At 44.7% G+C, this 27,500-nt stretch overlaps 2 protein-coding genes across 2 annotated transcripts in view; both read left to right on the top strand.

Moving 5' to 3' along the window:
• The window catches only part of LOC127907697 (dual specificity calcium/calmodulin-dependent 3',5'-cyclic nucleotide phosphodiesterase 1C-like), an 89,414-nt gene extending 66,624 nt beyond the window's left edge, over window positions 1-22,790 (top strand). Inside the window, exons 8-11 of the mRNA XM_052464279.1 lie at window positions 7,696-7,877; window positions 12,410-12,479; window positions 21,678-21,886; window positions 22,604-22,790. Coding sequence (XP_052320239.1) covers window positions 7,696-7,877; window positions 12,410-12,479; window positions 21,678-21,886; window positions 22,604-22,790 — 648 coding nt within the window. The remainder of the gene's footprint in view (window positions 1-7,695; window positions 7,878-12,409; window positions 12,480-21,677; window positions 21,887-22,603) is intronic.
• The window catches only part of LOC127907720 (dual specificity calcium/calmodulin-dependent 3',5'-cyclic nucleotide phosphodiesterase 1C-like), a 167,978-nt gene that overhangs the window by 105,202 nt on the left and 35,276 nt on the right, over window positions 1-27,500 (top strand). The window contains exons 3-5 of the mRNA XM_052464301.1: window positions 23,200-23,266; window positions 23,541-23,657; window positions 27,190-27,330. Coding sequence (XP_052320261.1) covers window positions 23,200-23,266; window positions 23,541-23,657; window positions 27,190-27,330 — 325 coding nt within the window. The remainder of the gene's footprint in view (window positions 1-23,199; window positions 23,267-23,540; window positions 23,658-27,189; window positions 27,331-27,500) is intronic.

Raw genomic sequence — 27,500 nt, forward strand, 5'->3', positions numbered from 1 at the left:
TAAACCTGTAATGGTGAAGATATCCTAACCCTTTAAACCTGTAATGGTGAGGATATCCTAACCCTTTAAACCTGTAGTGGTGAAGATATCCCTAACCCTTTAAACCTGTAATGGTGAAGATATCCCTAACCCTTTAAACCTGTTGTCATGTCTTTGGCTATGCGGATTAAGTGATAAGACACGCTATTCTATAAAATCCTTTCTCTGTAATGATTGAGCTAATCAATCAGGTAATATTTATAGAGCTGTTATCTTCCAGTTAAACTCTTAAAGACCTAGTAATATTTTACATCAATAGCAGTCACTATTAATCGTCACCTTATTTCAGTCTTATCTGAAAGTTGTAAATCTTCACAAACCCTGGCTAACAAGTTGAATCAGCAATGCAAAATTGGGTTTAATTATTTATTTACTAAATACTTAACTAATCACACAGAATTACATATACACAGAATGAATCATACCTTGATTACAAATTATATCATAAAGGAAAACGTCCCAGCAGACGGAACAGTTATGACAGCTTGTTACACAAAGAAAAGGGGCTGGGTTTGAGTGAAAGAGCGGGATTTTAATTTAAAAAAAATTTTATTTCACCTTTATTTAACCAGGTAGGCTAGTTGAGAACAAGTTCTCATTTGCAACTGCGACCTGGCCAAGATAAAGCATAGCAGTGTGAACAGACAACACAGAGTTACACATGGAGTAAACAATTAACAAGTAAACAATTAACAAGTCAATAACACAGTAGAAAAAATGGGCAGTCTATATACAATGTGTGCAAAAGGCATGAGGAGGTAGGCGAATAATACAATTTTGCAGATTAACACTGGAGTGATAAATGATCAGATGGTCATGTACAGGTAGAGATATTGGTGTGCAAAAGAGCAGAAAAGTAAATAATAAAAAAAACAGTATAAAAACAGTATGGGAATGAGGTAGGTGAAAATGGGTGGGCTATTTACCTATAGACTATGTACAGCTGCAGCGATCGGTTAGCTGCTCGGATAGCTGATGTTTGAAGTTGGTGAGGGAGATAAAAGTCTCCAACTTCAGCGATTTTTGCAATTCGTTCCAGTCACAGGCAGCAGAGTACTGGAACGAAAGGCGGCCAAATGAGGTGTTGGCTTTAGCGATGATCAGTGAGATACACCTGCTGGAGCGCGTGCTACGGATGGGTGTTGCCATCGTGACCAGTGAACTGAGATAAGGTGGAGCTTTACCTAGCATGGACTTGTAGATGACCTGGAGCCAGTGGGGTGGCGACGAATATGTAGTGAGGGCCAGCCGACTAGAGCATACAAGTCGCAGTGGTGGGTGGTATAAGGTGCTTTAGTGACAAAACGGATGGCACTGTGATAGACTGCATCCAGTTTGCTGAGTAGAGTGTTGGAAGCCATTTTGTAGATGACATCGCCGAAGTCGAGGATCGGTAGGATAGTCAGTTTTACTAGGGTAAGCTTGGCAGCGTGAGTGAAGGAGGCTTTGTTGCGGAATAGAAAGCCGACTCTTGATTTGATTTTCGATTGGAGATGTTTGATGTGAGTCTGGAAGGAGAGTTTGCAGTCTAGCCAGACACCTAGGTACTTATAGATGTCCACATATTCAAGGTCGGAACCATCCAGGGTGGTGATGCTAGTCGGGCATGCGGGTGCAGGCAGCGATCGGTTGAAAAGCATGCATTTGGTTTTACTCGCATTTAAGAGCAGTTGGAGGCCACGGAAGGAGTGCTGTATGGCATTGAAGCTCGTTTGGAGGTTAGATAGCACAGTGTCCAATGACGGACCGAAAGTATATAGAATGGTGTCGTCTGCGTAGAGGTGGATCAGGGAATCGCCCGCAGCAAGAGCAACATCATTGATATATACAGATAAAAGAGTCGGCCCGAGAATTGAACCCTGTAGCACCCCCATAGAGACTGCCAGAGGACCGGACAGCATGCCCTCCGATTTGACACACTGAACTCTGTCTGCAAAGTAATTGGTGAACCAGGCAAGGCAGTCATCCGAAAAACCGAGGCTGTTGAGTCTGCCGATAAGAATATGGTGATTGACAGAGTCGAAAGCCTTGGCGAGGTCGATGAAGACGTCTGCACAGTACTGTCTTTTATCGATGGCGGTTATGATATCGTTTAGTACCTTGAGTGTGGCTGAGGTGCACCCGTGACCGGCTCGGAAACCAGATTGCACAGCGGAGAAGGTACGGTGGGATTCGAGATGGTCAGTGACCTGTTTGTTGACTTGGCTTTCGAAGACCTTAGATAGGCAGGGCAGGATGGATATAGGTCTATAACAGTTTGGGTCCAGGGTGTCTCCCCCTTTGAAGAGGGGGATGACTGCGGCAGCTTTCCAATCCTTGGGGATCTCAGACGATATGAAAGAGAGGTTGAACAGGCTGGTAATAGGGGTTGCGACAATGGCGGCAGATAGTTTCAGAAATAGCGGGTCCAGATTGTCAAGCCCAGCTGATTTGTACGGGTCCAGGTTTTGCAGCTCTTTCAGAACATCTGCATGGGAAGACTGAGGAACAAAGGGCAAAGCTGTGCTATCGTAAATACAGTATCTTATGCATTCTAAATTACCGCCCATTTGGAAAAGGAAAATGCAATAAATATTTACTCTGAGCTTCGGTAGGTTGGTGGTAGATGGAAGGCCGTGTTGCCCAACAGAGTCTTTTGTCCTTTGAAGAATCTCTCTGCTGGTAAATTGGGTACGTTGTAGTAACGTTGTTGTGTGGTAGACGGGATACTCTGTTTGTTCTTTCCTAGCCCACGTTTGCAGCTGCTGTTGCTAACTCAACGGCTAGGAGGTATCACTTCTGTAGTGAATAAGAGTTCAAAGTTCATACCATTCGCAACCAAGCAACACGCTGAGGTTGGCTTAGTTCTGTAGTTGACATGTTAGTCCTTTAAACGTATGGACCGTTGTCCTCACATCCTCGGAACAGGAGGTTACATTTCCGTCAAGGCTTTATATCGTGGAGCGAGAAGGGTGTGTTTGAAAAGTTGTATAACCCATGTCTCTTCACAGGGGTGGGCCGGGCCACTGATTGAGCAGAGCCCTGACCTTATGAAAACCCAAATCTCTCATTTGGAAGCTAAAATTACATTTAATCTTTTCAACAATAATTGTATATTCAAACATTTATATTGAACAACAATTCCATGTGAATCCGATAACTACAATGTGCAGACTTTCCACTGTAGAGTTTATGTCATTGATGAGAATGTCTCAGATGACAACCGAACTGACATCATTAAGTACCACCTCATATGTTCAATTGGTCGGATTACCACAATATACAGTGGGGTAAAAAAGTATTTAGTGCAAGTTCTCCCACTTAAAAAGATGAGAGAGGCCTGTAATTTTCATCATAGGTACACTTCAACTATGACAGACAAAATGAGAAGAAAAAAATCCAGAAAATCACATTGTAGGATTTTTAATGAATTTATTTGCAAATTATGGTGGAAAATAAGTATTTGGTCAATTTTCAGTTTATCTCAATACTTTGTTATATACCCTTTGTTGGCAATGACAGAGGTCAAACGTTTTCTGTAAGTCTTCACAAGGTTTTCACACAGTTTCTGGTATTTAGACCTATTTTTATGTACTCAAAGATCCATTATTAGCATGTTTTAACTATACAACAAGGCTGTCCATTGTCTCTATTTGTTATGGTCATTGAAATGCTAGCTATTAAAATCAGATCCAACAATAACATCGTGGTGTAACGGACGTCGGTGGAAGAAGGTGAGGACCAAAGCGTAGCGTGGTGCTTGTTCATGTTATTTATTTAAACCTCTGGTTGAGATTCATACCAGGCCAAACACAGAAATACCAAATCATAGAAAAATAACATAGACTGCCCACTCAATTCACGCCCTGACCATACTAAAACAAAGACATCACAAAGGAACTAAGGTCAGAACGTGTCACGTGGTTAGAAGTCAAGGGGTGAAAAACAAAAGTATCAATGTATGCCAATGACTCAAGTTTTATCTTAAGTCCACAATCTGCACAGTCTCATTAAAGATCTTGACCTCTTTTCTAGAGTCTCTGGACTAAAACCTAATCATGACAAGGTCATATTAGGTATTGGATTGTTAAAAGACAATCCAATAATTGACCAATAAAATTGGTTGATGGTGAAGTCGACATACTTGGTATTCATATCTCAAAAAGTAGAAATGAACTTACCACAATCAATTTCAATAGAAGGTTTGCAAAAATAGATTTAGGTTTAGGTTTAGATGGATTAAATAGATGAAATAGATAGGATTCTACAATCATAGAGAGAGTAAATACTTGTCTATTTATGAGAAAATCATATAGATGAACTCTTTGGTCCGATCACAGTTTACTTACTTACTAAGGGCACCACCTACTCCAGACCACTTGTTTCTTAAATCATAGCAAAAATATTTCACTTTATTTGGAAGGCTAAGCCAGACAAAATTAAACATGTCGTATATATTATAATGAATATGAGTTTGGGGGCTAAAATTATTAAATATTAAAGCATTTAACCTCTCACTAAAAGCTTAGTTCATAAGTTATATTTCAACCTGAACTGGTTCTCCAGTTGATTAATAAGAAAGGCTCATACTTTTTTGTGCCTTTTTGCCTTTATACAGAATATATATACTTTACTGAATTAAACATTGTTTAAAGTATCGGCCTTTCTTAACCTGGGATATCTGGGACGGTAGCATCTCAACTGGCCAACATCCAGTGAAAATGCAGAGCACCAAATTCAAATAAATTACTATAAAAATGTAACTGTTATGAAATCACACATTCAATATACCAAATTAAAGCTACACTTGTTGTGAATCCAGCCAACGTGTCAGATTTCAAAAAGGCTTTACGGCGAAAGTAAACGATGCTATTATCTGAGGACAGCACCTCAGTAAACAATCACAGACCATCATATTTCACCCCTTCAGGCGCGACACAAAACGCAGAAATAAAAATATAATTCATGCCTTACCTTTGATGAGCTTCTTCTGTTCGCACGCCAATATGTCCCATAAACATCACAAATGGTCCTTTTGTTTGATTTATTCTGTCGATATATATCCAAAATGTCCATTTATTTGGCGCGTTTGATCCAGAAAAACACCGGTTCCAACTTGCGCAACATGACTACAAAATATCTCTAAAGTTACCTGTAAGCTTTGTCCAAACACTACAAACTACTTTTGTAATACAACTTTAGGTATTTTTTTACGTAAATAATCGATACAATTGAAGACGGGATGTACTGCGTTCAATACCGGAGGAAAACAAAGTGGAGCTTTCAGGCCTCTAACAAAGAGTACACTTCCCTCTACCCTCATTCTGAACAGTGTTACTTCTTCATTTCTCAAAGGAAAAACCTCAACCATGTTCTAAAGACTGTTGACATCCAGTGGAAGTGATAGAAACTGCAGGAAAGTTGATTAGATATCTGGATTTCCAATGAAAACTCATTGAAAAGAGAGTGACCTCAAAAACGTTTTTCCTGCCAAATAAGTTCTGTTATACTCACATACATGATTCAAACAGTTTTAGAAACTTCATAGTGTTTCCTATCCAAATCTACTAATAATATGCATATCTTAGCTTCTGGGTCTGAGTAGCAGGCCGTTTACTTTGGACATGCTTTTCATCCGGATGTGAAAATACTGCCCCCTGTCCCCAAGAAGTTAAACAAGCAATACAAAGTCGGCTACAATTTCAATTTTAGCCTCCAGAAAAGATAGAACAAATATTACAACAAATATTATGGTTAAACTCAAATATACTTTTTAAAAACTACTTTTTAATTTTTATTGTATTATATTTCTTAGTGATATTATAAATAGAAACGGTGGAGTTATGTCACATATGCAGCTATCGAAAATATATGGGAATGTGGGAATGTCTGCTCAATCAAAGTTACAACCAACTGATTGCAGCATTACCACAAAAATGGAGGAAGCAAGTGGAAGAGGGAGAACTTGTTTGTCTGCCCATTTATTAAAGATACAAATTGGCTGAAAGTATTGATATAATTAGAAAAATATACCAGTTTAGTTTGAGGACAAAAAGGACAAAAATGTTGCCAGCTGCTCCATACAGCTTTCAGAATAAATGCGCAGAGATTTCCGATGTACCGATTCCACATGGTTTATAAACTGATACAAACAACTTGATTCAACAGAATCACTAGATCATTTATTCCGACATTGTCAATATGTAGCTTGTTTCTGGTCACAGGTTCAGGAATGGCACATTTAAAAAAAAGAATGCACAACTTGTTGTGTACCTTGACACAAACTGGGTATGGCAGCCGAAAACCTAACAGAGTTCCACTTCTTTCAGCAAAAAAACAAGAGACTGTGGTTGCAGTGGGCTAAGGAGCAAAAACACTGGACACAGGAGAATTGGAAAAACATTGCCTGGTCTGATGAATCCCAGTTCCTGATAGATGGAACAAGCTATTTGGAGTAGATATCCATTACAGGCCAACTTGACACAACTGTAGGAAGCATTAGGCCAGCATCCTTGTGGAACTCTTTGACACCTTGAGACCATTCCTGACTAACTGTACTGAAGGGTTAGGGTTAGGGTTAGGGTTAGACCATTCCTGACTAACTGTACTGAAGGGTTAGGGTTAGGGTTAGGGTTAGACCATTCTGACTAACTGTACTGAAGGGTTAGGGTTAGGGTTAGGGTTAGACCATTCCTGACTAACTGGAGTTAGGGTTAGGGTTAGACCATTCTGACTAACTGTACTGAAGGGTTGGGGTTAGGGTTAGACCATTCTGACTAACTGGGTTAGGGTTAGGGTTAGACCATTTCTGACTAACTGTACTGAAGGGTTAGGGTTAAGATTTAGGGTTAGACCATTCTGACTAACTGGGTTAGGGTTAGGGTTAGACCATTCTGACTAACTGTACTTTGAAGGGTTAGGGTTAGGGTTAGGAGTTAGACCGTTCTGACTAGCTGGGTTAGGGTTAGGGTTAGACCATTCTGACTAACTGTACTGAAGGGTTAGGGTTAGGGTTAGGGTTAGACCATTCTGACTAACTGTACTGAAGGGAGGTTAGGGTTAGGGTTAGGGTTAGACCATTCCTGACTAACTGGGTTAGGGTTAGGGTTAGACCATTCCTGACTAACTGTACTGAAGGGTTGGGTTAGGGTTAGACCATTCCTGACTAACTGGAGTTAGGGTTAGGGTTAGACCATTCTGACTAACTAACTGCTGAAGGGTTAGGGTTAGGGTTAGGGTTAGACCATTCCTGACTAACTGGGTTAGGGTTAGGGTTAGACCATTCCTGACTAACTGTACTGAAGGGTTAGGGTTAGGGTTAGGGTTAGACCATTCCTGACTAACTGGGTTAGGGTTAGGCCCATTCCTGACTAACTGTACTGAAGGGTTAGGGTTAGGGTTAGGGTTAGACCATTCTGACTAACTGGAGTTAGGAGTTAGGGAGTTAGGGTTAGGGTTAGGGTTAGGGTAAGGGTTAGGGTTAGGGTTAGACCATTCCTGACTAACTGTTCTGAAGGCAAAAGGGTTAGGGTTAGGGTTAGGGTTAGGGTTAGGGTTAGGGTTAGACCATTCCTGACTAACCCTAACCCTTAGAGGCACCAACTCCACCAACTGTTATGCGTTGTACCTAAATCTTGGTTACCTACCGATCATGTACCAAATTGTTGAATCTGACAGTGTCACCTAAACCCCACAGGTTCCAAGTCCCAGAGTGCAATGTGGTCGGCCCCTGCAGCAGGGATTGGCGTGAGAGACGGAGAGACGAAGGTTCTATTTGACCCTCGTAGCCCCGAGGAGGTCCTGGCTGATGAACTTCCTGCTTCTAACGGGCCAGAAGCCACAGAGAAGACTGCTATCAGGTCAGCCTATCAGCCATCAGGTCTGGTGTTATATAGACTACAGAGAAGACTGCTGTCAGGTCTGGTGTTATATAGACTACAGAGAAGACTGCTGTCAGGTCTAGTGTTATATAGACTCAGGTCTGGTGTTATATAGACTATATTGACTACAGAGAAGACTGCTGTCAGGTCTGGTGTTATATGGACTATATAGACTACAGAAGACTGCTGTCAGGTCTGGTGTTATATGGACTATATAGACTACAGAAGACTGCTGTCAGGTCTGGTGTTATATAGACTACAGAGAAGACTGCTGTCAGGTCTGGTGTTATATGGACTATAGACTACAGAAGACTGCTATCAGGTCTGGTGTTATATAGACTACAGAAGACTGCTGTCAGGTCTGGTGTTATATAGACTACAGAAGACTGCTGTCAGGTCTGGTGTTATATAGACTGCAGAGAAGACTGCTATCAGGTCTGGTGTTATATTACTGGACTATATAGACTACAGAAGACTGCTGTCAGGTCTGGTGTTATATGGACTATATAGACTACAGAGAAGACTGCTGTCAGGTCTGGTGTATATGGACTATATAGACTACAGAAGACTGCTGTCAGGTCTGGTGTTATATAGACTACAGAAGACTGCTGTCAGGTCTGGTGTTATATAGACTACAGAAGACTGCTGTCAGGTCTGGTGTTATATAGACTACAGAAGACTGCTGTCAGGTCTGGTGTTATATGGACTACAGAGAAGACTGCTATCAGGTCTGGTGTTATAGACTACAGAAGACTGCTGTCAGGTCTGGTGTTATATGGACTATAGACTAGACTGCTCAGGTCTGGTGTTATATAGACTACAGAGAAGACTGCTGTCAGGTCTGGTGTTATATGTCAGACTGGTGTTATATAGACTACAGAAGACTGCTGTCAGGTCTGGTGTTATATGGACTATATAGACTACAGAAGACTGCTGTCAGGTCTGGTGTTATATAGACTACAGAGAAGACTGCTGTCAGGTCTGGTGTTATATAGACTACAGAAGACTGCTGTCAGGTCTGGTGTTATATAGACTACAGAAGACTGCTGTCAGGTCTGGTGTTATATGGACTATATAGACTACAGAGAAGACTGCTGTCAGGTCTGGTGTTATATAGACTACAGAAGACTGCTGTCAGGTCTGGTGTTATATAGACTACAGAAGACTGCTGTCAGGTCTGGTGTTATATAGACTACAGAAGACTGCTGTCAGGTCTGGTGTTATATAGACTACAGAGAAGACTGCTGTCAGGTCTGGTGTTATATAGACTACAGAAGACTGCTGTCAGGTCTGGTGTTATATAGACTACAGAAGACTGCTATCAGGTCTGGTGTTATATAGACTACAGAGAAGACTGCTGTCAGGTCTGGTGTTATATAGACTACAGAGAAGACTGCTGTCAGGTCTGGTGTTATATGGACTATATAGACTACAGAAGACTGCTGTCAGGTCTGGTGTTATATAGACTACAGAGAAGACTGCTGTCAGGTCTGGTGTTATATAGACTACAGAAGACTGCTGTCAGGTCTGGTGTTATATAGACTACAGAGAAGACTGCTGTCAGGTCTGGTGTTATATAGACTACAGAGAAGACTGCTGTCAGGTCTGGTATTATATAGACTACAGAAGACTGCTGTCAGGTCTGGTGTTATATAGACTACAGAAGACTGCTATCAGGTCTGGTGTTATATAGACTACAGAAGACTGCTGTCAGGTCTGGTGTTATATGGACTATATAGACTACAGAGAAGACTGCTGTCAGGTCTGGTGTTATATAGACTACAGAAGACTGCTGTCAGGTCTGGTGTTATATAGGTTACAGAAGACTGCTATCAGGTCTGGTGTTATATAGACTACAGAAGACTGCTGTCAGGTCTGGTGTTATATGGACTATATAGACTACAGAAGACTGCTATCAGGTCTGGTGTATATAGGTTACAGAAGACTGCTGTCAGGTCTGGTGTTATATAGACTACAGAAGACTGCTGTCAGGTCTGGTGTTATATGGACTATATAGACTACAGGTCTGGTGAGAAGACTGCTGTCAGGTCTGGTGTTATATGGACTATATAGACTACAGAGAAGACTGCTGTCAGGTCTGGTGTTATATAGACTACAGAGAAGACTGCTGTCAGGTCTGGTGTTATATAGACTACAGAAGACTGCTGTCAGGTCTGGTGTTATATAGACTACAGAAGACTGCTGTCAGGTCTGGTGTTATATGGACTATATAGACTACAGAAGACTGCTGTCAGGTCTGGTGTTATATAGACTACAGAAGATTGCTTTCAGGTCTGGTGTTATATAGACTACAGAAGACTGCTGTCAGGTCTGGTCTTATATAGACTACAGAGAAGACTGCTGTCAGGTCTGGTGTTATATAGACTACAGAAGACTGCTGTCAGGTCTGGTGTTATATAGACTACAGAGAAGACTGCTGTCAGGTCTGGTGTTATATAGACTACAGAGAAGACTGCTGTCAGGTCTGGTGTTATATAGACTACAGAAGACTGCTATCAGGTCTGGTGTTATATAGACTACAGAAGACTGCTGTCAGGTCTGGTGTTATATGGACTATATAGACTACAGAAGACTGCTGTCAGGTCTGGTGTTATATAGACTACAGAGAAGACTGCTGTCAGGTCTGGTGTTATATAGGTTACAGAAGACTGCTATCAGGTCTGGTGTTATATAGACTACAGAGAAGACTGCTGTCAGGTCTGGTGTTATATGGACTATATAGACTACAGAAGACTGCTATCAGGTCTGGTGTTATATAGGTTACAGAAGACTGCTGTCAGGTCTGGTGTTATATAGACTACAGAGAAGACTGCTGTCAGGTCTGGTGTTATATGGACTATATAGACTACAGAAGACTGCTGTCAGGTCTGGTGTTATATAGACTACAGAAGACTGCTGTCAGGTCTGGTGTTATATGGACTATATAGACTACAGAAGACTGCTGTCAGGTCTGGTGTTATATAGACTACAGAGAAGACTGCTGTCAGGTCTGGTGTTATATAGACTACAGAGAAGACTGCTGTCAGGTCTGGTGTTATATGGACTATATAGACTACAGAAGACTGCTGTCAGGTCTGGTATTATATAGACTACATCGAAGACTGCTGTCAGGTCTGGTGTTATATAGACTACAGAGAAGACTGCTGTCAGGTCTGGTGTTATATAGACTAACCCTAACTGTTTAGAGGTGCTCTTCAGTCTGGATGTCAGGACATTCTCTTGTCTGTCTGACTCTTCTCAACACACAAACCCACAAACCCACATACACAGAAACACCCACAGATACACACACATAATACCACACACAAACCCACATACACAGAAACACCCACAGATACACACATAATACCACACACATAGAAACACCCACAGAAACACCCACAGATACACACATAATACCACACACATAGAAACACCCACAGAAACACCCACAGATACACACATAATAACACACACATAGAAACCCCCACAGAAACACACACATAGAAACACACACATTAATCTGCTACAGGGCTGTATTTTGAATTACAGAACCCCTTCCCCTTGCTGTTTACGATGTCCATAGCAACTAGTATTTATCAGTGGATTGATTCTGATTGGCTCAAACACAACTAATGTTTATCAGTGGATTGATTCTGATTGGCTCAAACACAACTAGTGTTTATCAGTGGATCTGTTTGAGTCTTTGTTCATAGAATGTCAGTCTGTGACGCCCCCTACTCCCCCCAGCCCCCGAGCCCTCTACCCCCCCCCCAATCCTCCCAGCCCCCTATCCCCCCAGCCCTCCCAGCCCACTTTATCCCTCCCAGCCCCCAATCCCCCCAGCCCCCTATCCTCCCAGGATAATCAACAGGTTTTAGTGAGAAGTCTTTTCCTCCTCCTGCCAACAACAGCCAGCTCCAGGTGTTGAGATCAGAGATGTGGAGCTGTTCATGTTCAGATGTCTCTGATAAATGAGCTGTACATGCTGACCATTTGGGGCAAAGAGTACCAACCAATATGACTAACACTAACTTTCATTTCAATAATATATAATATATAATAATAATATATGCCATTTAGCAGACGCTTTTATCCAAAGCGACTTACAGTCATGTGTGCATACATTCTACGTATGGGTGGCATGGGTGGTCCAGGGAATCAAACCCACTACCCTGGCGTTACAAGCGCCATGCTCTACCAACTGAGCTACAGGAGGACCCCTCAATGAGAGAATTGATTTAATGTAATTGATGTTGTTGGATACGTAAGCCATTATAATGGCTGATAGTTGAATAAGATTGTCTGCTAAATGTCTGAAATGTAAATGCAACGATAATGTTGTCTCTGTCCTCCTGCAGTTTGACTGAGTCACAATATTTATGTTGTTTCTCTGTCTTCTGGTAGGTTTAAGATGACTGCTGAAGCTGCTGGAGAGGGGAGGAGAGGATAATGTTGTCTCTGTGTTGTAATAATGTTGCAATGGTAATGTTGATCCTGTCCTCCTGTAGGTTGAGATGTCTGCTGAAACAGCTGGAGAGAGGAGAGGTGTCTCTGGTGGACCTCAAAGAAGAACCTGGAGTATGCCACTGTTCTGGGAGTCCGTTTATATAGAAGACCAGGTACACTACTACACACACTGTTCTGGAGTCAGTTTATATAGAGAAGACCAGGTACACACTACTACACACACTGTTCTGGAGTCAGTTTATATAGAGGAGACCAGGTACACACTACTACACACACTGTTCTGGAGTCAGTTTATATAGAGGAGACCAGGTACACACTACTACACACACTGTTCTGGAGTCAGTTTATATAGAGGAGACCAGGTACACACTACTACACACACTGTTCTGGAGTCAGTTTATATAGAGGAGACCAGGTACACACTACTATACACACACTGTTCTGGAGTCAGTTTATATAGAGGAGACCAGGTACGCACTACTACACACACTGTTCTGGAGTCAGTTTATATAGAGGAGACCAGGTACGCACTACTACACAGTAACGTTAATTAACCTCTCACACACACGTACCAACTCGCACACACCTCAGTCTCCTGCGGACATCTAAACTAACAGCCTATGTACATATAAATACATGAATGAGCGATGGCGAACGGCATAGGCAAGATGCAGTAGATGGTACAGAGTACAGTATATACATATGAGATGAGTAATGTAGGGTATGTAAACATATAAAGTGGCTAGTGATACATTTATTACATCAATTTTTCCATTATTAAAGTGGCTAGAGTTGAGTCAGTATGTTGGCAGCAGCCACTCAATGTTAGTGGTGGCTGTTTAACCTCTTCAACCTATGGGGGCGCTATGTCATTATTGGATAAAAAAAACGTGCCCGTTTTAAGCGCAATATTTCGTCACGAAAAGATGCTTGACTATGCATATAATTGGCAGCTTTGGAAAGAAAACACTCTGACGTTTCCAAAACTGCAAAGATATTATCTGTGAGTGCCACAGAACTCATGCTACAGGCGAAACCAAGATGAAACCTCAAACAGGAAATTAGCAGAATTTTTGGGGCTCTGTTTTCCATTGTCTCCTTATATGGCTGTGAATGTGCCATGAACGAGCCTAAGCTCTGCCGTTTCTCCAAGGTGTCTGCAGCATTGTGACGTATTTGTAGGCATATCATTGGAAGATTGGCCATAGAGACTACATTTGCCAGGGGGTCCGCCCGGTGTCCTTTGTCTAAATTGGTGCGTAATCTTCAACTGGAGGCATTTTCCATTGAGATTCAGAGGAGAACGCACACTTCACGAACGATATATCATCGAAGAGATATGTGAAAAACACCTTGAGGATTGATTCTAAACAACGTTTGCCATGTTTCAGTCAATATTATGGAGTTCATTTGGAAAAAGTTTGGCGTTTTGATGAATGAATTTTCTGTTTTTTTTTTTTGGTAGCCTAACATGACACAGAAAACGGACCGATTTCTCCTGCACAAATAATCTTTCAGGAAAAACTGAACATTTGCTATCTAACTGAGAGTCTCCTCATTGAAAACATCCAAAGTTCTTTAAAGGTAAATTATTTTATTTGAATGGTTTTCTGGTTTTTGTGAAAATGCTAAATGCTGTTACACAAATGCTTGTTTTGCTATGGTTGAGAAGCATATTTTTGAAAATCTGAGATGACAGTGTTGTTAACAAAAGCCTAAGCTTGAGAGCTAGCATATTTATTTAATTTCATTTGCGATTTCCATGAATAGTTAATGTTGCGTTATGGTAATGAGCTTGAGGCTGTATTCACGATCCCGGATCCGGGATGGCTCGACGCAAGAAGTTAACAGTCTGATGGCCTTGAGATAGAAGCTGTTTTTCAGTCTCTCGGTCCCCACTTTGATGCACCTGTACTGACCTCGCCTTCTGGATGATAGCCGGGTGAACAGGCAGTGGCTCGGTGGTTGTTGTCCTTGATGATCTTTTTGGCCTTCCTGTGACACCGGGTGGTGTAGGTGTCCTGGAGAGCAGGTAGTTTGCCCCGGTGATGCGTTGTGCAGACCTCACTACCCTCTAGAGAGCCTTATGGTTGTGGGTGGAGCAGTTGCCGTACCAGGCGGTGATACAGCCCGACAGGATGCTCTCGATTGTGCATCTGTAAAAGTTTGTGAGTGTTTTCGTGACAAGCCAGATATCTTCAGCCTCCTGAGGTTGAAGAGGCACTGCTGCACCTTTTCACCATGCTGTCTGTGTGGGTGGACCATTTCAGTTAGTCCGTGATGTGTATACAGAGGAACTCAAAACATTCCACCTTCTCCACTACTCTCCACTACTCGATGTGGATAGGGGGCTGCTCTCTCTGTTGTTTCCTGAAGTCCACTATCATCTCCTTTGTTTTGTTGACATTGAGTGTGAGGTTATTTTCCAGACACCACACTCCGAGGGCCCTCACCTCCTTCCTGTAGGCCGTCTCGACATTGTTGGTAATCAACCCTAGCACTGTTGTGTTGTCTGCAAACTTGATGATTGAGTTGGAGGCGTGCATGGCCACGCAGTCATGGGTGAACAGGGAGTACAGGAGAGGGCTGAAACGCACCCTTGTGGGACCCCAGTGTTGAGGAGCAGCGGGGTGGAGATGTTGTTACCTACCCTCACCACCTGGGAGCGGCCCGCCAGGAAGTCCAGTACCCAGTTGCACAGGGCGGGGTCGAGACCCAGGGTCTTGATGACGAGTTTGGAGGGTACTATGGTGTTAAATGCTGAGCTGTAGTCGATGAACAGCATTCTTACATAGGTATTCCTCTTGTCCAGATGGGTTAGGGCAGTGTGGAGTGTGATTGCGTCGTCTGTGGACCTATTGGGTCGCTAAGCAAATTGGAGTGGGTCTAGGATGTCAGGTAGGGTGGAGGTGATATGGTCCTTGAGTCATCTCTCAAAGCACCTCATGATGACGGAAGTGAGTGCTCCGGGGCGATAGTCATTTAGCTAATTTACCTTTGCTTTTCTTGGGAACTGGAACAATGGTGGCCCTCTTGAAGCATGTGGGAACATCAAACATAAGGTTTGATTGAATATATGATTGAATATGTCCGTAAACACACCAGCCAGCTGGTCTGCGCATGCTCTGAGGACGCGGCTGGGGATGCCGTCTGGGCCGGCAGCCTTGCGAGGGTTAACATGTTTAAATGTTTTTCTCACATTGGCTGCAGTGAAGGAGAGCCCGCACGTTTTGGTAGCGGGCCGTGTCAGTGGCATTGTCTTGTCCTCAAAGTGAGCAAAGAAGTTATTTAGTCTGTCTGGGAGCAAGACATTGTGGTCCGCAACGGGGCTGGTTTTCTTTTTGTAGTCCGTGATTGACTGTAGACCCTGCCACATACCTCTAGTGTCTGAGCCGTTGAATTGCGACTCTACTTTGTCTCTATACTGACGCTTAGCTTGTTTGATAGCCTTGCGGAGGGAATAGCTACACTGTTTGTATTCGGTCGTGTTTCCGGTTGCCTTGCCCTGGTTAAAAGCAGTGGTTTGCGCTTTCAGTTTTGTGCAAATGCTGCCTTCAATCCACGGTTTCTGATTGGGGAATGTTTTAATAGACGCTATGGGTACAACATCACTGATGCACTTGCTAAAAAAATGTGCTCACCGAATCAGCATATTCATCAATGTTATTGTCCGATGCAATGCGGAACATATCCCAGTCCACGTGATCGAATCTTGAAGCGTGGAATCCGATTGGTCGGACCAGCGTTGAACAGACCTGAGCACAGGTGCTTCCTGTTTTAGTTTCTGTCTATAGGCTGGGAGCAACAAAATGGAGTCGTGGTCAAATTTTCCGAAAGGAGGGCGGGGGAGGGCTTTATATGCGTCGCGGAAGTTAGAATAACAATGATCCAGGGTTTTGCTAGCCCTGGTAGCACAATCGATATGCTGATACAATTGGAGAGCCTTGTTTTCAGATTAGCCTTGTTAAAATCCCCGGCTACAATAAATGCAGCTTCAGGATATGTGTTTTCCAGTTTATATAGAGTCAAATGAAGGTGCCATCGATTCGTCTGCTTGGGGAGGGATATACACTACTGTGATTATGATCGAAGAGAATTCTCTTGGTAGATAATGCGGTCGGCATCTGATTGTAAGGAATTCTAGGTCAGGTGAACAAAAGGACTTGAGTTCCTGTATGTTGTTATGATCACAACACATCTCGTTAATCATAGTGCATACACCCCCGCCCTTCTTCTTACCAGAGAGGTGTTTGTTTCTTTCGGCTCGATGCATGAAGAAGCCAGGTGGCTGTGCCGACTCTGATAACATATCCCGAGAGAGCCATGTTTCCGTGAAACAAAGAATGTTACAATCTCTGATGTCTCTCTGGAAGGCAACCCTTGATCGGATTTCATCTACCTTGTTGTCAAGAGACTGGACATTGGCGAGTAATATACTCGGGAGGGTGCGCTATGTGCCCGTCTCCCGAGCCTGACCAGAAGACCGCTCTGTCTGCCCTTAATATATGCCATTTAGCAGACGCTTTTATCCAAAGCGACTTACAGTCATGTGTGCATACATTCTACGTATGGGTGGTCCCGGGATCGAACCCACTACCCTGGCGTTACAAAGCGCCATGCTCTACCAACTGAGCTACAGAAGGACCCTTCTGCGGCGCTGTTGTTTTGGGTCGCCTGCTGGGATCCGATTGTCCTGGGTGGTGGACCAAACAGAGGATCCGCTTCGGGAAATTCGTATTCCTGGTCGTAATGTTGGTGAGTTGACGTTGCTCTTCATCCAATAGTTCCTCCCGACTGTATGTAATAAGCCTTAAGATAAAACCTCATCTTTTCTGGTGGTAACAATGTAAGAAATAACACATTCAAAACCAAAATACTCCATAGTTTCCTAGGAACGCGAAGCGAGGCAGCCATCTCTGTCGGCGCCAGAAGTCGATCACCAGAAAGGGTATGTGTCAACATTTTTTTTTACCTGTAATTAACTAGGCAAGTCAGTTAAAAACAAATTCTTATTTTCAATGATGGCCTAGGAACAGTGGGTAAACTGCCTTGTTCAGGGGCAGAACAATAGATTTCCACCTTGTCAGCTCTGGGATTCTTTTGGTTACTGGCCCAACGCTGTAACCACTCAACCTGCCACACCAACATGTTGACATGACCGGATCCACATACTGTCAGATCTGTAGTCACCTGATCGTTTATGTATTCCTATAAAATATATATATATTTCAAAAGATATCCTTACATGATATATAATATTCATCTTTATATGTCGAAAATGGGTTTAATCCGAATCATGAAATGTCCAGTGGCTAAACTTGACCAGTTTAGGCGTGGAAAATCATGGTGCTTCTTCACATGAAGGTAGCATTTCTGAGCCTACTGCACCATACTGACTGAAGGTAACATTTCTGAGCTTACAGCACCATACTGAAGGTAAAATATCTGAGCCTACAGCACCATACTGACTGAAGGTAACATATCTGAGCTTACAGCACCATACTGAAGGTAAAATATCTGAGCCTACAGCACCATACTGACTGAAGGTAACATATCTGAGCTTACAGCACCATACTGAAGGTAAAATATCTGAGCCTACAGCACCATACTGACTGAAGGTAACATATCTGAGCCTTCAGCACCATACTGACTGAAGGTAACATATCTGAGCCTACAGCACCATACTGAAGGTAACATATCTGAGCCTACAGCACCATACTGACTGAAGGTAACATTTCTGAGCTTACAGCACCATACTGAAGGTAACATATCTGAGCCTACTGCACCATACTGACTGAAGGTAACATTTCTGAGCTTACAGCACCATACTGAAGGTAAAATATCTGAGCCTACAGCACCATACTGACTGAAGGTAACATATCTGAGCCTTCAGCACCATACTGACTGAAGGTAACATATCTGAGCCTACAGCACCATACTGACTGAAGGTAACATATCTGAGCCTTCAGCACCATACTGACAGAAGGTAACATATCTGAGCCTACATCACCATACTGACAGAAGGTAACATATCTGAGCCTACAGCACCATACTGAAGGTAACATATCTGAGCCTACATCACCATACTGAAGGTAACATATCTGAGCCTACAGCACCATACTGACTGAAGGTAACATATCTGAGCCTACAGCACCATACTGACTGAAGGTAACATATCTGAGCCTACAGCACCATACTGAAGGTAAACATATCTGAGCCTACATCACCATACTGAAGGTAACATATCTGAGCCTACAGCACCATACTGAAGGTAACATATCTGAGCCTACATCACCATACTGAAGGTAACATATCTGAGCCTACAGCACCATACTGAAGGTAACATATCTGAGCCTACAGCACCATAGTGACTGAAGGTAACATATCTGAGCCTACAGCACCATACTGACTGAAGGTAACATATCTGAGCCTACATCACCATACTGAAGGTAACATATCTGAGCCTTCAGCACCATACTGACTGAAGGTAACATATCTGAGCCTACAGCACCATACTGACTGAAGGTAACATATCTGAGCCTACAGCACCATACTGAAGGTAACATATCTGAGCCTACATCACCATACTGAAGGTAACATATCTGAGCCTACAGCACCATACTGAAGGTAAAATATCTGAGCCTACAGCACCATAGTGACTGAAGGTAACATATCTGAGCCTACAGCACCATACTGACTGAAGGTGACATATCTGAGCCTACAGCACCATACTGAAGGTAACATATCTGAGCCTACAGCACCATACTCAGTAATAGGCTACAAGGCCCAGAAAGACAAACATCCTCATATTTAATCCAAGTTGCTATTTCCAAAGCACATCTCTGCTTTTTCTGTAAAAAAAAACAAAAATGCAGTGTAGACAATCTATAGCTCCAATCACAACAACTGTTTTCAGATGTTTTATTTATTTAACCTCTTGATCTTAGCCATCCCGATCCGGGATCGTGAATACACCCTCAGGCTCATTGCCATAACGCAACGTTAACGATTTCTAAAAATCGCAAATGAAATGAAATAAATATGCCTGTTCTCAAGCTTGGCCTTTTCTTAACAACACTGTCATCTCAGATTTTCAAAATATGCTTTTGAACCTGAGAAAATCAATCATTTGTGTAAGAGTATTGATAGCTAGCATACCATTTAGCGTAGCATTTAGCACGCAACATTTTCACAAAAACCAGAAAAGCAATCAAATAAAATAATTTACCTTTAAAGAACTTCGAATGTTTTCAATGAGGAGACTCTCAGTTACATAGCAGATGTCCAGTTTTTCCTGAAAGATTCTTTGTGTAGGACAAATCGCTCCGTTTGTACATCACATTTGGCTACCGAAACGAACCGAAAATTCAGTCACCAAAACGTCTAACTTTTTCCAAATGAACTCCATAATATCGACCTCAAGGTGTTTTGTCACATATCTCTTCATTGATATGCCGTTCGTGGGAAGCATGCTTTCGTCTCAGAATCCCATGGAAAAATACCAGCAGCTGAGTTTTGCGCACCAATTTCCACGCAGGACACCGTGCGGACACTTGGCAAATGTAGTCTCTTATGGTCAATCTTCCAATGATATGCCTACAAATACGTCACAATGCTGCAGACACCTTGGAGAAACGATAGAAAGGGCAGGCTCATTCCTGTCGTATTCACAGCCATATAAGGAGATAATGAAAACAGAGCCTCAGAAATCCTGCTCATTTCCTGGTTGCAGTTTCATCTTGGTTTGCCTGAAGCTTTTGTTCTAGGGCACTCACAGTGAATATCTTTGCAGTTCTGGAAACGTCAGAGTGTTTTCTTTCCAAAGCTATCAATTCCATGCATAGTCAAGCATCTTTTTGTGACAAAATATTGCGCTTAAAACGGGCACGTCTTTTTATCCAAAAATGAAATACTGCCCCTAGAGTATCAAGAGGAAAACAAACGTTGCTGGCTAACTTATAATTAATAATCTACACAGACTACACCAGGGTAGCCTACACCAGGGTAGCCTAGTGGTTAGAGCGTTGGACTAGTAACTGGAAGGTTGTGAGTTCAAACCCCCGAGCTGACAAGGTACAAATCTGTCATTCTGCCCCTGAACAGGCAGTTAACCCACTGTTCCCAGGCCGTCATTGAAAATAAGAATTTGTTCTTAACTGGCTTGCCTGGTTAAATAAAGGTTAAATATATATATTTTTTTAAACCAGTAATACAAAATATGCCTAAACGTTTTTAAAACGTTAGCTGTCACCTTGAGGCTTGATAGGGGGTAAACATGTTTTTCCCGGTAGGAAAGGCAATTTCATAATTTCTTTAGCTAGCTAGGATAGCTACCATTTAGCTTTTACCCCCATATCAAGCCTAGCAAGCTAGCTAGCCCTACTGGCTGCTGGCCAAATTAGCTAATGTTTTTGTGTTGAGTTACTTAGATAAATAAAACATCTCAAATTAGCGACTCACTTTAGCGTTAAACTCTTTGAGAATTTTTCTTAACATCTTCTCACTTATTTGTTTCTCCAGTCGTCAGTTTGACCACACGATTTACACGCTCATTTGTGGCGCCCAAATAAAAAAAATGGAATTCCACAGCAGATAAAATTATTATTGTTGCTAAGCTACCAGTTACAGTGCTTTTAGCTTGCGGTTTGCTTGTGCCTTTATCCAGAGGGAATACAAAAAATTATAGCTAGTGAGTGATATCGATTTAATATTTGTCAAATTATTGAGCATGTTGTAACGGTTTTCTTCCTCCTCTTCTGAGGAGGAGTAGGATGGATCGGACCAATGCACAGCGTGCTACGTGTCCATAATATAATTTTAATGAAATATAACTGAACAGAAAACAGAAAACAGAAAACAAAAGAATAAGAGAATAAATGGAAACCGACACGTATGGAGCAAACACAGACAGGGAAAATAATCACCCACAACCAACATGGGGAAAACAGGCTACCTAAGTATGATTCTCAATCAGAGACAACGATCGACAGCTGCCTCTGATTGAGAACCATACCAGGCCAAACACAGACAGGGAAAATAATCACCCACAACCAATATGGGGAAAACAGGCTACCTAAGTATGATTCCCAATCAGAGACAACGATAGACAGCTGTCCGGCCAAAACAAAGAAATAAAGTACATAGAGTTTCCCACCCGAGTCACACCCTGACCAACCAAACATAGAGAATAAAAAGATCTCTACGTTCAGGGCGTGACAGTACCCCCCCTCCCCAAAGGTGTGGACTCCGGCCGCAAACCTGACACTAGGGTCCGGGTGGGCATCTAACCTGGTGGCGGCTCCGGTGCAGGACGCAGAACCCGCTCCACCTCTGGCTCCCCCCCACTTTGGTGGCGCCTCTGGTGCGGGGACCCTCGCCGCAGGCCTCAAACTGGGCACCCTCGCCGCAGGCCTCAAACTGGGCACCCTCGCCGCAGGCCTCAAACTGGGGACCCTCGTTGCAGGCCCTGGACTGGGGACCGTTGCTTGCGGCTTCGGACTGGGGACCATCGTTGCAGGGTCTGGACTGGGGACCGTCGCTGCAGGCTCCGGATCTGGTGCTTATCCTTGGCACCACTCTTCCAGGCTGAATGCCCACTTTAGCCTGGCACCTCCAGAGCGCAGGCACAAATCAAACCGTGCTGTGGGGGAGCACTGGAGCTCTGGTGCTTAGAACTTGCACCGCTCCTCATGGCTGAATGCCCACTTTAGCCCGGCACGTGCGGGGCACAGGCACAGGACGTACTGAGCTGTCACAGCGCACCTGAGACACAGTGCACAGAGCCGGAGCAGGATACCCTGGGCCGAAACGGCGCACCGGAGACCAAGAGCGCTAAGCTGGCACAATTTCCTGGCTGGATGCCCACTCTAGTGTGGCACTTGCGGAGAGCTGGCCCCGAGCGCACTGGAGACACCATGCGCTTTACCGCCTAACACGGTGCCTGACCAGTACCACGCACCTTGCCGTGAGCACGGGGAGTTAGCTCCGCCAACCTCCCAGTGTGCCCCCATCCCCAAATATTGAACCCTCTAGATTGATCTATCACTATATCATCTGACTAGTAAAAGGTCAACTACCCTTCACCCTTCTCCCTCTTCCCTCTCTCCCTCCACCCTCTGTCCCTCTTCCCTCCTCCCTCCACCCTCCCTCCCTCCTCCCTCTATCCCTCCACCCTTCTCCCTCCTCCCTCCCTCTTTCCCTCTCTCCCTCCTCCCTCTCTCCCTCTCTCCCTCCAGGAGATTGGTGGATACAGAGGAAGAGCTCAGCGATATCCAATCAGAGTATGTGCCTTCAGAGGTGCGTGATTGGTTGGCCTCTACATTCACCCGTCAGATGGGTTTGATGCTGCCGCAGACCGAGGAGAAACCACGCTTCAGGAGCATCGTACACGCTGTGCAGGCTGGTATCTTCGTAGAGAGGTAAACTTACTCATACATAGACACACATACACACAGTGAGGAGAAATTACACACACACACACCTCTAGCTTCCCTGTAGTATTTTTATAAAGCAGACCTCACCAGACCCTCTAGTATCACAAATGGCACCCTATTCCCTACATAGTGCACTCCTTTTGACCAGGGACCATAGCGCTCTGGTGAGTCTGGTCTAAAGTAGTGCACTATGTAGGGTATAGGAACCTGGTCTAAAGTAGTGCACTATATAGGGTATAGAGCCCTGGTCTAAGGTAGTGCACTATATAGGGAATAGGGCCCTGGTCTAAGGCAGAGCACTATGTAGGGAATAGGGCTCTGGTCTAAAGTAGTGCACTATAAAGACAGACACTCAGGGAGTGGTGTGTAAGGTGTTGATGTGTTTCTCTCTGTCCCAGGATGTACAGACGTACCTCTAGCATGGTGGGAGTGGGCTCTCCTGCTACAGTTGTAGCAGTACTGAAGGTAACACATACACAGTGCAGAATATTAAACAGAGCCTACTAAGAGAAAAAAACTTTTTGTCTTAACGACAAAACAAACGTGTTGGGAGGAGACAGGACAGACAGACAGACACAACACATTAATATGTTGTCTGTCTGTCTGTCTGTCTGTCTGTCTGTCTGTCTGTCTGTCTGTCTGTCTGTCTATCTAGCGCTGAATGAGGCCAGCAGTTAGTTAGTGTCCCTCCTGTTGTTAATATTGTGTCTTTATATATGCTTTATAATGCTCCCTGCAGCACGTTGATAAGTGGTCGTTTGATGTGTTTGCTCTGAACGAGGCCAGTGGAGACCACGCCCTCAAGTTCATCTTCTTTGAACTACTGACCAGATACGACCTCATCAGCAGATTCAAGGTAAAATGCGAGTTGTTATCTGGAAAGCACATGGGATAATATACGTTTTGAATGATTGTTCAAAATGTCACCCTTCTGTTTTATGTTCTCCAACTGACCCAACTACAAACACAGGAAATAACGCTGTACTCTTGGACCTAAATAAAACAAGTCCCCCCATTCCTTCTTTCCTACAGAGCTCCAGCAGTATGTCCTTTCATCGCTACTGTTTCTCATCTATGTGTGTGTGTATGGCGTTTACATTACATTTAGTTTACAAGTCGTTTACAAGTCATTTAGCAGACGCTCTTATCCAGAGCGACTTACAAATTGGTGCATTCACCTTATGACATCCAGTGGAACAGTCACTTTACAATAGTGCATCTAAATCTTAAAGGGGGGTGAGAAGGATTACTTATCCTATCCTAGGTATTCCTTAAAGAGGTGGGGTTTCAGGTGTCTCCGGAAGGTGGTGATTGACTCCGCTGTCCTGGCGTCGTGAGGGAGTTTGTTCCACCATTGGGGGCCAGAGCAGCGAACAGTTTTGACTGGGCTGAGCGGGAACTGTACTTCCTCAGTGGTAGGGAGGCGAGCAGGCCAGAGGTGGATGAACGCAGTGCCCTTGTTTGGGTGTAGGGCCTGATCAGAGCCTGGAGGTACTGAGGTGCCGTTCCCCTCACAGCTCCGTAGGCAAGCACCATGGTCTTGTAGCGGATGCGAGCTTCAACTGGAAACCAGTGGAGAGAGCGGAGGAGCGGGGTGACGTGAGAGAACTTGGGAAGGTTGAACACCAGACGGGCTGCGGCGTTCTGGATGAGTTGTAGGGTTTAATGGCACAGGCAGGGAGCCCAGCCAACAGCGAGTTGCAGTAATGCAGACGGGAGATGACAAGTGCCTGGATTAGGACCTGCGCCCGCTTCCTGTGTGAGACAGGGTCGTACTCTGCGGATGTTGTAGAGCATGAACCTACAGGAACGGGCCACCGCCTTGATGTTAGTTGAGAACGACAGGGTGTTGTCCAGGATCACGCCAAGGTTCTTAGCGCTCTGGGAGGAGGACACAATGGAGTTGTCAACCGTGATGGCGAGATCATGGAACGGGCAGTCCTTCCCCGGGAGGAAGAGCAGCTCCGTCTTGCCGAGGTTCAGCTTGAGGTGGTGATCCGTCATCCACACTGATATGTCTGCCAGACATGCAGAGATGCGATTCGCCACCTGGTCATCAGAAGGGGGAAAGGAGAAGATTAATTGTGTGTCGTCTGCATAGCAATGATAGGAGAGACCATGTGAGGTTATGACAGAGCCAAGTGACTTGGTGTATAGCGAGAATAGGAGAGGGCCTAGAACAGAGCCTGGGGGACACCAGTGGTGAGAGCGCGTGGTGAGGAGACAGATTCTCGCCACGCCACCTGGTAGGAGCGACCTGTCAGGTAGGACGCAATCAAGCGTGGGCCGCGCCGGAGATGCCCAACTCGGAGAGGGTGGAGAGGAGGATCTGATGGTTCACAGTATCGAAGGCAGCCGATAGGTCTAGAAGGATGAGAGCAGAGGAGAGAGAGTTAGCTTTAGCAGTGCGGAGCGCCTCCGTGATACAGAGAAGAGCAGTCTCAGTTGAATGACTAGTCTTGAAACCTTACTGATTTGGATCAAGAAGGTCATTCAGAGAGAGATAGCGGGAGAGCTGGCCAAGGACGGCACGTTCAAGAGTTTTGGAGAGAAAAGAAAGAAGGGATACTGGTCTGTAGTTGTTGACATCGGAGGGATCGAGTGTAGGTTTTTTCAGAAGGGGTGCAACTCTCGCTCTCTTGAAGACGGAAGGGACGTAGCCAGCGGTCAGGGATGAGTTGATGAGCGAGGTGAGGTAAGGGAGAAGGTCTCCGGAAATGGTCTGGAGAAGAGAGGAGGGGATAGGGTCAAGCGGGCAGGTTGTTGGGCGGCCGGCCGTCACAAGACGCAAGATTTCATCTGGAGAGAGAGGGGAGAAAGAGGTCAGAGCACAGGGTAGGGCAGTGTGAGCAGAACCAGCGGTGTCGTTTGACTTAGCAAACGAGGATCGGATGTCGTCGACCTTCTTTTCAAAATGGTTGACGAAGTCATCTGCAGAGAGGGAGGAGCGGGGGGGAGGGGGAGGAGGATTCAGGAGGGAGGAGAAGGTGGCAAAGAGCTTCCTAGGGTTAGAGGCGGATGCTTGGAATTTAGAGTGGTAGATAGTGGATTTCGCAGCAGAGACAGAGGAGGAAAATGTAGAGAGGAGGGAGTGAAAGGATGCCAGGTCCGCAGGGAGGCGTGTTTTCCTCCATTTCCGCTCGGCTGCCCGGAGCCCTGTTCTGTGAGCTCGCAATGAGTCGTCGAGCCACGGAGCGGGAGGGGAGGACCGAGCCGGCCTGGAGGAAAGGGGACATAGAGAGTCAAAGGATGCAGAAAGGGAGGAGAGGAGAGATGATAGGATGGAAGAGGAGAGAGTAGCGGGGGAGAGAGAGCGAAGGTTGGGACGGCGCGATACCATCCGAGTAGGGGCAGTGTGGGAGGTGTTGGATGAGAGCGAGAGGGAAAAGGATACAAGGTAGTGGTCGGAGACTTGGAGGGGAGTTGCAATGAGGTTAGTGGAAGAACAGCATCTAGTAAAGATGAGGTCGAGCGTATTGCCTGCCTTGTGAGTAGGGGGGGAGGGTGAGAGGGTGAGGTCAAAAGAGGAGAGGAGTGGAAAGAAGGAGGCAGAGAGGAATGAGTCAAAGGTAGACGTGGGGAGGTTAAAGTCGCCCAGAACTGTGAGAGGTGAGCCGTCCTCAGGAAAGGAGCTTATCAAGGCATCAAGCTCATTGATGAACTCTCCGAGGGAACCTGGAGGGCGATAAATGATAAGGATGTTAAGCTTGAAAGGGCTGGTAACTGTGACAGCATGGAATTCAAAGGAGGCGATAGACAGATGGGTAAGGGGAGAAAGAGAGAATGACCACTTGGGAGAGATGAGGATCCCGGTGCGAGAGAGCAGTAGGAGTAGCAGTATTGTCTGTGGTGATCCATGTTTCCGTCAGTGCCAAGAAGTCGAGGGACTGGAGGGAGGCATAGGCTGAGATGAACTCTGCCTTGTTGGCCGCAGATCGGCAGTTCCAGAGGCTACCGGAGACCTGGAACTCCACGTGGGTCGTGCGCGCTGGGACCACCAGATTAGGGTGGCCGCGGCCACGCGGTGTGGAGCGTTTGTATGGTATGTGCAGAGAGGAGAGAACAGGGATAGACAGACACATAGTTGACAGGCTACAGAAGAGGCTACGCTAATGCAAAGGAGATTGGAATGACAAGTGGACTACACGTCTCGAATGTTCAGAAAGTTAAGCTTACGTAGCAAGAATTTTATTGACTAAAATGATTAAAATGATACAGTACTGCTGAAGTAGGCGAGCTGGCAGTGGCTGCGTTGTTGACTTTGTAGGCTAGCTGGCAGTGGCTGCGTTGTTGACACTACACTAATCGTGTGTGTTTGTGTGTGTGTATGTGTGGCGTGTGTGTGGGTGTATGGCATGATTGTGTGCGTGTGTGTGTCCTCTACTCAGATCCCGGTCTCAGCGGTGTTCTCGTTCGTAGAAGCTCTGGAGGTGGGCTACGGTAAACACAACAACCCCTACCATAACCTGATGCATGCTGCTGACGTCATACAGACAATACACTACCTACTGCTGAAGACTGGCATCGTGGTGAGACACACACACACACACACACACACACACACACACACACACACACACACACACACACACACACACACACACCATACACACACACACACCGTACACACACACACACACACACACACACACACACACACACACACACACACACACACACACACACACACACACACACA

The sequence above is a fragment of the Oncorhynchus keta genome, chromosome 15, assembly GCF_023373465.1.
Source record: "Oncorhynchus keta strain PuntledgeMale-10-30-2019 chromosome 15, Oket_V2, whole genome shotgun sequence".
NCBI lineage: Eukaryota > Metazoa > Chordata > Actinopteri > Salmoniformes > Salmonidae > Oncorhynchus > Oncorhynchus keta.